The following is a 12,589-nucleotide window of genomic DNA, read 5'->3' on the forward strand; positions in this document are numbered from 1 at the left end:
TTTGATATAGTGCCACACAACAGACTTGTGAGCAAAGTTATAGCTCATGGAATAAAAGGGACAGGAGGAATATGGACACAGAATTGGCAGAGTGGTAGGAAACAGCAAGTCATGGTTCATTGTTATTTTTCGGACTGGAGGAGGATTTGTAGTGGGGTTTCCCAGGGACCCTTGCTTTTCCAGATGTGCACTAATGACAAAGATCTTGATGTGCAGGGGACACTTTCAGGGGCGTGACCCGCGGGTGGGTTGCGGGCGGGTGTCGGGAGGGTCACGGAGCCGTTGTCCGCGGCGCTCCCGATCACGCAAATCCCCGCACAGCAGCCAACTTTTCATAACGCCGGCTGCTAGCGGCCGCGAACATGTGGGGAAAAAAAAATAACCGGCCGCATTGCCCATGCGCGCACGATGATCGGCACGCATGCGCATTCCGCGAAGATGTAAAAGAAAATTCAGCCGCATTGCACATGCACGCACGATGATCGGCATGCATGCGCAGTGCGACCGCTATTTTTTTAAACGTTTGCAGCTTTTTATTTTACAAGTTCTGTAGTGGTTTTTATTCATTTATTTTATTAATTTAATTTTTATTTTTTTCATTTATTTTATTCGGTTTTTTTTACAAGTTGGGGGGGGGTTTATTCATTTTATTCATTTATTTTACTCATTTTTTATTACAAGTTATTTGATGCAAATTTACAGGAAAATAATTCTGAACTTTGGACAGATGGAGACTCCATACTTTCCGACACCGGAGGCTTCACCTTCATCCAACAGGTTCCATTGGAGGAGCGTGTACGAGGGCCAAAGGGACCCAAAACCATTTCCTCCATTTTTGTCAGCAGCAAACAAGGTAAGAAAAAATGAAAAATGAAAAAATGAAAATCGCTTATTGTCACGAGTAGGCTTCAATGAAGTTACTGTGAAAAGCCCCTAGTCGCCACATTCCGGCGCCTGTTCGGGGAGGCTGGTACGGGAATCGAACTGTGCTGCTGGCCTGCTTGGTCTGCTTTAAAAGCCAGCGATTTAGCCCAGTGAGCTAAACCAGCCCCTGGTGGGTCGCGCAGGTCGGCTGGCGTGGGTGGCGAAGGTCGGCCGGCGTGGTTTGCGTAGGTTGGCCGGTTGATAAAAATGGGTCCCCGGAAAAAAAGTTTGAAGAACACTGCTCTATCTCAATGCCACACTCCAGCACTCCCCCCAATACCCCTTTACACCAATGAAACCTATCTATTTCCTTCTGAAATATGTTCAGTGATTTGGCCTCCACAGCACTCCCACTGGCTGAGATCTCAATGTCGACAGGGGATGTAACCTGGGGCTTGCCTGGCCTTCTGGCGCCACATTCCTCACCAGCCTGTGGCAGCTTTACCCACAGCGGAAAGGCATCAGCTAATTCCAACATTACACACGATTACCCAATGGGTTGCCCAAGCAGAATCGTCAATGCCTGTAACTATTCTGAGCGGAGACTTGTGACCACCTTCCAGACTCCCCTTGGGGGTTTTGGCCCCAGGAACTCCTCCAGCAGTCCATGTGGAGACCCAGAGAATGAGTCCTATGGGGAGGTTGAGGGAGGTTCCCCATTTGAGATCACCTAATCCACGGTGGGGTGGTGGGCAGGGTTACGGGCAGATTGGGTTTAAGAGGTTCCACCATGCACCAAGAGATGTAAGGCTGGTGTAGTGCAGAATTAAGCGGCTCAAAGTGCTGCTCTGATAAGTGGCACCGAATCAATAACCCTTTTGGAGAATTAGTTAATGGGATTAGGTGAATAAGCCAGGCTTAATGCCAATGGATGGATGAATGTACACTTTGACCACCCCCGACCCGGCTGCCAGAGGATCCGATACACGATCTGATTCAGCACGTACCTTGCTGCAGAATTTTCCCAAAGTATTTATTGTGGATGGTACAGTTCCACCTGCGGTTCCGGAATTGGAATTGGCACTCTCGCACCCCCAGCCTGGCTCCTTTCGCCACCTCGCTGACGATCTCCGGCTCGGTTTGGCACAGCTCGGCCTGCTTTCCTGCCAATCGCTTGGTCTTGCGACAGATGCTGTTCGGATCCATCACCAAGGGACTTCCCACCGCCCTGCGAGGACAAGCAACACAACGGCTGAGACGCGGGAGTCACCACTGCTGCCATGCAGTCTGATCTTAAAACGTTAGCCCCTCGACTGACGCCACCCTGACCAGCGCTGGAGAAAACGCTAAAGTCACAAGAACTGAAAGTAAGGATGGTACGGACTGGAGTTCCCTCCTGATGGGATGGGATTGGATTGGTTTATTGTCACGTGTACTGAGGTACAGTGAAAAGTATGTTTCTGCGAGCAGCTCAACAGATCATTAAGTACATGGGAAGAAAAGGGAATAAAAGAAAATACATAATAGGGCAACACAAGATATACAATGTAACTACATAAGCACCGGCATCGGATGAAGCATACAGGGGTGTAGTGTTAATGAGATCAGTCCATAAGAGGGTCATTTAGGAGTCTGGTGACAGTGGGGAAGAAGTTGTTTTTGAGTCTGTTGGTGCGTGTTCTCAGACTTCTGTATCTCCCGCCCGATGGAAGAAGTTGGAAGAGTGAGTAAGCCGGGTGGGAGGGATCCTTGATTATGCTGCCCGCTTTCCCCAGGCAGCGGGAGGTGTAGATGGAGTCAATGGATGGGAGGCAGGTTCGTGTGATGGACTGGGCGGTATTCACGACTCTCTGAAGTTTCTTATGGTCTTGGACCGAGCAGTTGCCATACCAGGCTGTGATGCAGCCCGATAGGATGCTTTCTATGGTGCATCTGTAAAAGTTGGTAAGGGTTAATGTGGACATGCCAAATTTCCTTAGTTTTCTGAGGACGTATAGATGCTGCTGTGCTTTCTTGGTGGTAGCGTCGACGTGGGTGGACCAGGACAGATTTTTGGAGATGTGCACCCCTAGGAATTTGAAACTGCTAACCATCTCCACCTCGGCCCCATTGATGCTGACAGTACTTTGCTTCCTGAAGTCAGTGACCAGCTCTTTAGTTTTGCTGGCCTTGAGGGAGAGATTGTTGTCGCTACACCACTCCACTAGGTTCTCTATCTCCCCTATCTCCTCTAGAAATTATAAACCTAAAGATGACAAGATAGACTTCTTTCAAAATATCAAAGAGTTCATTAGCTTGATGCAGGCAGAAGGAAGGGAGACAATAACTACAGCATCATAACTATCAGATAGTCGCTGATATATTCCATAGAGAATTCGAGAGAAATATTTCTCCCAGCATGGTTTGAATGTGGAACTTGATACCACAAGTAGTTGAGGGGAATAGCTGTATTTAAAGAGATGCTGTAGAAGGTGAAGGCAGAAGGATAGACTGATTTGGTTCGGAGAGGAAGGTTTGGAGACGGCTCATGTGGAGTATAAAACTCTGGGGCTGAATGGTGTGTTTCTGTGCTGATGTCACAAGTGTTTGAGCAAAGCCCTCGCAGCCTGAGGTGCTGGAACAAAACCTGGCAAATACCTGCTGCTTACTCAACTAGTACCTGCCTCATTTCCTCCCAACGTGCCCACACACACACACTCACACACACAGTCATCACAACCACACACACCCCCACACACACACACAGTCATCACACACATACTCACACACACACACAGTCATCACACACACACACTCACACACACAGTCATCACACCCACACTCATACACACTCATACTCACACACACAGTCATCACACACATACTCACACACACAGTCATCATACCCACACCCCCCCACACACACACAGTCATCATACCCACACCCCCCCCCACACACACACACAGTCATCACACACATACTCACACACGCACAGTCATCACACACACACACACTCACACACACAGTCATCACACCCACACACCCCACACACACACACACAGTCATCACACCCACACTCATACACACTCATACTCACACATACAGTCATCACACACACACTCACACACACAGTCATCATACCCACACCCCCCCACACACACAGTCATCATACGCACACCCCACCCCACACACACACACAGTCATCATACCCACACACGCACACAGTCATCACACCCACACTCATACACACTCATACTCACACACACAGTCATCACACACACACTCATACACACAGTCATCACACCCACACCCCCCCCCACACACACACACATAGTCATCACACCCACACACACCCCCACACACACACACACAGTCATCATACCCACACACGCACACACAGTCATCACACCCACACTCATGCACACTCATACTTACACACACAGTCATCACACACACAGTTATCACACCCACACACACAGTCATCACACCCACACAAACACAGTCATACTCACACACACAGTCATCACACCCACACACACACTCGCACACACTCACACACACACACACACACAGTCATCACTCCCACACTCACAAAGTCATCACACCCATACACACACATCACGCCCACACTCACATGCACTCAGTAACACACACAGACACACACACACACACACAGTCACACACACACGCACGCACACAGTAACACACACAGAGACACACAGCTATCACACCCAAACTCACAAGCATACAGTAACACACAGACACACAGATGCACACACACAGTAACACACAGATACGCACACAAAAACAAACACACACATACATGCATACAAATACAAACACATCACATGCACACACACTCACACAGCAGCATTTAGACACAGAGGCACACACCAACACAGACATCAAAAAAACACGAAGAGACAAACACATGTAGACAGACACATATACACATGGACACACAGGAGCACACAGACACACTCACAGACACACATGGACACACACACAAACACAAATGTCACACTCACTCACACGGACATAAAGGCAAGCACACATAGACACACACACACACACACAGACTGCCACACGCATGCACACACATAGACTGCCATAACCAATCACGCAAACAAGCAGACGCACACACAGGCTGCAAAACACTCACACACACTCATGCATGCACACTCACGCACACACACTGAATATCAAACATGCAGCCACATGAACAGCAGCTCTGTTTTAAATAAAAGTTTAATCCTTGCGTGCCACCCTGGGGTGCTTAACTGCTGTGAAAAAGATGAAAGCATAGGCAGCCAGTGCCAGATTCTCTGACATAGAACTGAGTTCTCGTGCCAACAAGCAAGGACTATCTTTGTGTGGGAGTTAACTGGTGGAGGTTGAGGGGTGACCTGATAGAGGTCTACAAGATTATGAGGGGCATGGATAGAGTGGTATGGGCAAGCACAATTTCCCAGGGTGGGGGAGTGTCACCGGGGGCAAAGGTTTAAGGTCCGTGGGGCAAAGTTTAGAGCAGATGTGCGAGGCAGGTTTTTTACGCAGAGGGTGGTGAGTGCCTGGAACGCATTGCCAGGGGAGGTTGCGGAAGCAGCTACATTAACGGCGTTCAAAAGTCAACTTGACAAACACATGGATAGGATGGGTATAGAGGGATACGGCACAAGGAAGTGCTGAGGGTTTTGGCAAAGGGTGGAAAATTAACCGGGACAGGCTTGGAGGGCCGTAGGGCCTGTCCTGTGCTGTATTGTTTTTTGCTCCTTCAGATGGTGTATCAGAGAGCTGTGCAAGAGGGGAAGGTGATTTGAGAACTATGTGATAGGGGAAGGTGCATTGGAAACTGTGCGAGAGAGGAAGGTGCATTGGAAACTGTGCAAGAGAGGAAGGTGCATTGGAAACTGTGCGAGAGTGGAAGGTGTATTGGAAACTGCGAGAGGGTGAATGTGTATTGGCAACTGTGCGAGACGGGACAGTGTATTGGGAAATGCAAGATGGGAAGGTGCATTGGGAACTGTGCGAGAGAGGAAGGTGTATTGCTAACTGTGCGAGATGGGAAGGTGTTTTGGGAACAGTGCGAGAGGAGAAGGTGTATTGGGAACTGTGTGAGAGGGAAGCGTGTATTGGGAACTGTGTGAGATAGGAGGGTGGATTGGGAACTGCGCAGTAAGGGAAGGTGTATTGAGAACTGTGCAAGAGGGGAAGGTGTATTGTGAACTGAGTGAGAGCGGAAGGTGTACTGGGGACTGTGCGAGAGGGGAAGGTGTATTGTGGACTGTGCGAGATGGGAAGGTGTGCTGGGGACGGTGTGAGAGGGGAAGGTGTATTTTGAACTGTGCGATAGGGGAAGGTGTATTGGGAACTGTGAGAGGGGCAGGTGTGTTGGGAACTGTGCGAGACGGGAATGTGTATTGGGAAATGTGCAAGAGGGGAAGGTGTATTGGGAACTGTGTGAGAGGGGAAGGTGTATTGGGAACTGTGCGATAGGGGAAGGCGTATTGGGAACTGTGCGAGAGAGGAATGTGTATTGGAAAACTGTGAAAGAGGGAAACGTGTATTGTGGAATGTGCGAGTTGGGAAAGTTTATTGGGAACTGTGTGAGACGGAAAGGTGTATTGGGAACTGTGGGAGTGGGGAATGTGTTTTGGGAACTGTGCGATCAGGGAAGGTGTTTTGCGAACTTTGAGAGAGGGGAAGATGTATTTGGAACTGTGCTAGAGGGTAAGGTGTATAGGAACTGTGCGAACGGGGAAGGTGTTTTGCGAATTTTGAGAGAGGGGACGGTGTGTTTGGAACTGTATGTGAGGGGAAGGTGTATTGGGAACTGTGCGAATGGGGAAGGTGTTTTGGGAACTGTGCGAGAGGGGAAGGTGTATTGGGAACTGTGCGAATGGGGAAGGTGTATTGGGAACTGTGCGAATGGGGAAGGTGTATTGGGAACTGTGCGAATGGGGAAGGTGTTTTGGGAACTGTGCGAATGGGGAAGGTGTTTTGGGAACTGTGCGAGAATGGAAGGTTTATTGGGAACTGTGTGAGAGGGGTAGATGCATTGGGAACTTTGCGAGAGTGGAAGGTGTTTTGAGAAATGTGTGAGACGGGAATGTGTATTGGGGTCTGTGCGATAGGGGAAGTTGTATTGTGGACTGTGCGAGAGTGGAAGTTGTATTGGGAACTGTGCGAGAGTGGAAGGTGTTTTGAGAAATGTGTGAGACGGGAATGTGTATTGGGGTCTGTGCGATAGGGGAAGTTGTATTGTGGACTGTGCGAGAGGGGAAGGTGTATTGGGAACTGTGCGAGAGGGGAAGGTGTATTGGGAACTGTGCAAGACGGGAATGTGTATTGGGAACTGTGAGAGGGGAAGGTGTATTGGGAACTGTGCGAGAGGGGAAGGTGTATTGGGAACTGTGCGAGAGGGGAAGGTGTATTGAGAACTGTGCGAGAGGGGAAGGTGTATTGGGAACTGTGCGAGAGGGGAAGGTGTATTGTGGACTGTGCAAGGGAGGAAGGGGCATTGTGGACTGTGCGAGAGGGGAAGGTGTTTTGAGAACTGTGCGAGAGGGGAAGGTGTATTGGGGACTGTGCAAGAGGGGAAATTGTATTGGGGACTGTGCGAGAGGGGAAGGTGTAGTGGGGACAGTGTGAGAGGGGAAGGTGTTTTGGGAACTGTGCGAGAGGGGAAGGTGTATTGGGAACTGTGCAAAAGGGGAAGTTGTATTGGGGACTGTGCGAGAGGGGAAGGTGTATTGGGAACAGTCTGAGATGGGGAAGTGTATTGTGGACAGTGCGAGTTGGGAAAGTGTATTGGGGACTGTGCGATGGGGAAGTTGTATTGTGAACTGTGCAAGAGAGGAAGGGGTATTGTGGACTGTACGAGAGAGGAAGGGGTATTGTGGACTGTGCAAGAGGGGAAGGTGCATTGGGAACTGTGCGAGACGGGAATGTGTATTGGGGACTGTGCGAGAGGGGAAGGTGTATACAGAACTGTCTGAGGGGGCAAGCTGGATTGGCAACTGTGCGAGAGGGGAAGGTATATTGGGAACTGTGCTAAAGGGGAAGGTGTATTTGGAACTGTGTGGGAGGGGAAGGTTTATTGGGAACTGTACGAGAGGGGAAGATGTATTGGGAACAGTCCGAGATGGGAAAGTGTATTGTGGACAGTGCGAGTTGGGAAAGTGTATTGGGAACTGTGCGAGAGCGGAAGGTTTTTTGAGAACTGCATGAGTGGGGAAGGTATGTTGGGAACTGTGCAAGAGGGGAAGGCGTATTAGGAACTGCACGAGATGGTAGGTGTATTTGGAACTGTGCGAGTTGGGAAGGGGAATTGTGAACTATGCGAGAGGGGAAGGTTTATTGGGAACTGTGCGAGAGGGGAAGGTGTATTGGGAACTGTGCGAGAGGGGAAGGTGTATTGGGAACTGTGCGAGAGGGGAAGGTGTATTGGGAACTGTGCGACAGGGGAAGGTGTATTGGGAACTGTGCGAGAGGGGAAGGTGTATTGGGAACTGTGCGGGACAGGAATGTGTATTGGGAACTGTGCGAGAGGGGAAGGTGTATTGGGAACTGTGCAAGAGAGGAAGGTGTATTGGGGGCTGCATGGGAGGGAAGATGTATTGGGAAGTCTGCGAGATGGAAAGATGTATTGTGAACTGTGTGAGAGGGTAAGGTGTTTTGAGAAATGTGTGAGACAGGAATGTGTATTGGGGACTGTGCGAAAGGGGAAGTTGTATTGTGAACTGTACGAGAGAGGAAGGGATATTGTGAACTGTGCGAGAGGGGAAGGTTTATTGGGAACTGTGCGAGACGGGAATGTGTATTGGGGACTGTGCGAGAGGGGAAGGTGTATACAGAACTGTCTGAGAGGGCAAGGTGGATTGGGAACTGTGCGAGAGGGGAAGGTGTATTGGGAACTGTGCGAGACGGGAATGTGTATTGGGGACTGTGCGAGAGGGGAAGGTGTATATAGAACTGTCTGAGAGGGCAAGGTGGATTGGGAACTGTGCGAGAGGGGAAGGTATATTGGGAACTGTCATAAAGGGGAAGTTGTATTTGGAACTGTGTGGGAGTGGAAGGTTTATTGCGAACTGTACGAGAGGTGAAGGTGTATTGGGAACAGTCCGAGTTGGGAAAGTGTATTGGGAACAGTCCGAGATGGGAAAGTGTATTGGGAACAGTCCGAGATGGGAAAGTGTATTGGGAACAGTCCGAGATGGGAAAGTGTATTGGGAACTGTGCCAGAGAGGAAGGTGTATTGAGAACTGTGTGAAAGTGGAAGGTGTATTGGGAACTGCACGACAGGGGAAGAAGTGTTGAGAACTGTGTGAGAGGTGAAGGTGTCTTGGGTACTGTGCGCGAGAGGGAGGTGTATAGGGAACTGTGCAGGAGATGAAGGCGTATTGGGAACTGCGCGAGAGGAAGATGTATAGGGAACTGTGCAGGAGATGAAGGCGTATTGGGAACTGCGCGAGAGGAAGGTGTATAGGGAACTGTGCAAGAGGGGAAGGCGTATTGGGAACTGAGTGAGATGGGAGGTGTATTGGGAACTGTGCGAGTTTGGTAGCGGAATTGTGGACTGGCGAGAGGGGAAGGTGTATTCAGAACTGTGTGAGAGGGCAAAGTGTATTGGGAACTGTGCGAGAGGGGACGGTGTATTGCGAACTGTGCGAGACGGGAATATATATTGTGGACTGTGCAATAGGGGAAGTTGTAGTGGGAAAAGTCCAAGATGGGAAGTGTATTGTGGACAGTGCGAGTTGGGAAAGTGTATTGGGAACTGTGCGAGAGAGGAAGGTGTATTGGGAACAGTCCGAGATGTGAAAGTGTATTGTGGACAGTGCGAGTTGGGAAAGTGTATTGAGAACTGTGTGAGAGAAATGAAATGAAAATCGCTTATTGTCACAAGTAGGCTTCAATGAAGTTACTGTGAAAAGCCCCTAGTCGCCACATTCCGGCGCCTGTCCGGGGAGGCTGGTACGGGAATCGAACCGTGCTGCTGGACTGCTTGGTCTGCTTTTTAGCCAGCGATTTAGCTTTGTGAGCTAAACCAGCCCCTTTAGACCAGAGGAAGGTCTTTTGAGAACTGTGCGACAGGGGAAGATGTGTTCGGAACTCTGCGAGAGGTGAAGGTTTATTGGGTACTGTGCGAGAGTGGAAGGTATATTGGGAACTGTGCGACAGTGGAAGGTGTATTGGGAACTGCATTGCCTCAAAATAAGGGGAAGTAGATTTAGGACTGAGTTTAGGAGGAACGTCTTCACCCAAAGGGTTGTGAATCTATGGAATTCCTTGCCCAGTGAAGCAGTTGAGGCTCCTTCATTAAATTTTTTTAAGGTAAAGATAGATAGTTTTTTGAAGAATAAAGGGATTAAGGGTTATGGTGTTCAGGCCGAAAAGTGGAGCTGAGTCCACAAAAGATCAGCCATGATCTCATTGAATGGCGGAGCAGGCTCATGGGGCCAGATGGCCTACTCCTGCTCCTAGTTCTTATGTTCTTATGAACTGCGTGCAAGGGGAAGGTGTATTGGGAACTGTGCGAGAGGGGAAGGGGTATTGTGGACTGTGCTAGAAGGGAAGATGTATTGGGAACTGTGTGAGAGGAATGGTCTGTTGGGAACTGTGCAAGAGGGGAAGGTGTATTGAGAACTGTGCAAGAGGGGAAGGGGTATTTTGGACTGTGCGAGAGGGGAAGGTGTATTGTGGACTGTGCGAGAGGGGAAGGTGTATTCAGAACTGTCTGAGAGGGCAAGGTGTATTGGGAACAGTGTGAGAGGGGACGGTTTATTTGGAACTGTGCGAGAGGGGAAGTTGTATTGGGAACTGTGCGAGACAGGAATGTGTATTGGGAACTGTGCAAGAGGGGAAGGTGTATTGGGAACTGTGCGAGACAGGAATGTGTATTGGGAACTGTGCGAGAGGGGAAGGTTTATTGGGAACTATGTGAGAGCGGAAGGTGTATTGGGAACTGTGCGATTGGGGAACTTGTTTCGGGAACTGTGTGAGAGGGGAAGGTGTATTGGGAACTGTGCAAGAGGGGAAGCTGTATAGGGAACTCTTTGAGATGGAAGGTGTATTGGGAACTGTGTGAGAGGGGAAGGTGTATTGGGAACTGTGCGAGAGGGGAAGGTGTATTGGGAACTGTGCGAGAGGGGAAGGTGTATTGGGAACTGTGCGAGAGGGGATGGTGTATTGGGAACTGTGCGAGAGGGGAAGGTGTATTGGGAACTGTGCGAGAGGGGATGGTGTATTGGGAACTGTGCTGAAGTGGAAGGTGTATTTGGAACTGTGCGGGAGGGGATGGTGTATTGGAAACTGTGCGAGAGGGGAAGGTGTATTGGGAAAAGTCGGAGATGTGAAAGTGTATTGTGGACAGTGCAAGTTTGGAATGTGAATTGGGAACTGTGTGAAAGTGGAAGGTGTGTTGGCAACTGTGCGAGACGGGAACATGTATTGGATGCTGTGCGATAGGGGAAGTAGTATTAGGAACTGTGCGAGAGGGGAAGGTGTATTGGGAACTGTACGAGAGGGGAAGGTGTATTGGGAACTGTGTGAGAGGGGAAGTTGTATTGAGAACTGTACGAGAGGGGAAGATGTATTGGGCACTGTGTGACAGGAGATGGTGCATTGGGGACTGTGCGATTGCGGAAGGTTTATTGGGCACTGTGTGAGAGGGGAAGGTGTATTGGGAAGTATGCGAGACGTGAATGTGTATTGGGTACTGTGCGAGCGGGGAATTTGTATTGGGAACTGTGCCAGAGGGGAAGGTGGATAAGGACTGTGCTAAAGGGGAAGGTGTATTGGGAACTGTGCGAGAGGTGAAGGTGTGTTGGGAACTGTGCGACAGGGGAAAGTGTATTGGGAACTGTGCGAGATGGAATGAATGTTGGGAACTGTGCGATTGGGAAAGGTGTATTGCGATCAGTGTGAGAGGGGAAGGTGTATTGGGGACTGTACAAGAAGGGAACATGTATTGGGCACTGTGCGATAGAGGAAGGTGTATTGGGGATTGAGCGATAGCGTTAGTTGTATTGGGAACTGTGTGAGAGAGGTAGGTATATTGGGAACTGTGCGAGATGGGGATGTTTATTGCGGACTGCGCGGTAAGAGAGGTTATATTGGGAACTGGGCAAGAGCGAAGCTTGTATTGGGAACTGTGCGATTGACCCGAGGAGTTCGAGTGAGGCAAGCATCCAGCAGAGGGCAGCAGAGCAGAGCTTCTGATTGGCTGTTCCGGGGAGATTTGCATACGTGCAATGCGGTCAGCGTAAGTTGAAGGTGGTTTGTGAAATGGGTGTTCTCGAGTGACAGTTAAACCCGAAACACTACTTATGTAGTGTCTCCCACCCATCCTCCTCCTCTAACCAAAAAAAAAAAGTTCTGTCCGTCGGATTGCTAAACTAACAAGTTTTATTTTTTTTTTCTCGTATTCAGTTGTTGGGAAGTTAGTTCAGTGGGAATGGAGGTTAGGGCAGTTGAATGTTCCTCCTGCAGAATGTGGGAGGAAAGGGTCACCTTGATTGTCCCTGCTGACTACATCTGCGGGAAGTGCACCCAACTCCAGCTCCTCGAGAACCGCGTTAGGGACCTGGAGCTGGAGCTGGATGAACTTCGGATCATTCGGGAGGTGGAAGGGGTTATTGAGAGGAGTTATAGGGAGGTAGTCACACCTCAGGTAAAAGAAGAAGGTAGATGGGTTACCATCAGGGGAACGAGAGGGAACCGGCAGGCAGTGCAGGGATCCCC

General features: G+C 49.6%; 1 protein-coding gene across 1 annotated transcript in view; it reads right to left on the bottom strand.

Moving 5' to 3' along the window:
* wnt6b (wingless-type MMTV integration site family, member 6b) overlaps positions 1-12,589 on the bottom strand; it is a 126,027-nt gene that overhangs the window by 60,302 nt on the left and 53,136 nt on the right. Inside the window, exon 2 of the mRNA XM_038790113.1 lies at positions 1,872-2,092. Within this exon, the coding sequence (XP_038646041.1) occupies positions 1,872-2,092 (221 nt within the window). The remainder of the gene's footprint in view (positions 1-1,871; positions 2,093-12,589) is intronic.

This window comes from Scyliorhinus canicula, chromosome 2 (genome assembly GCF_902713615.1).
Source record: "Scyliorhinus canicula chromosome 2, sScyCan1.1, whole genome shotgun sequence".
Taxonomy (NCBI): domain Eukaryota; kingdom Metazoa; phylum Chordata; class Chondrichthyes; order Carcharhiniformes; family Scyliorhinidae; genus Scyliorhinus; species Scyliorhinus canicula.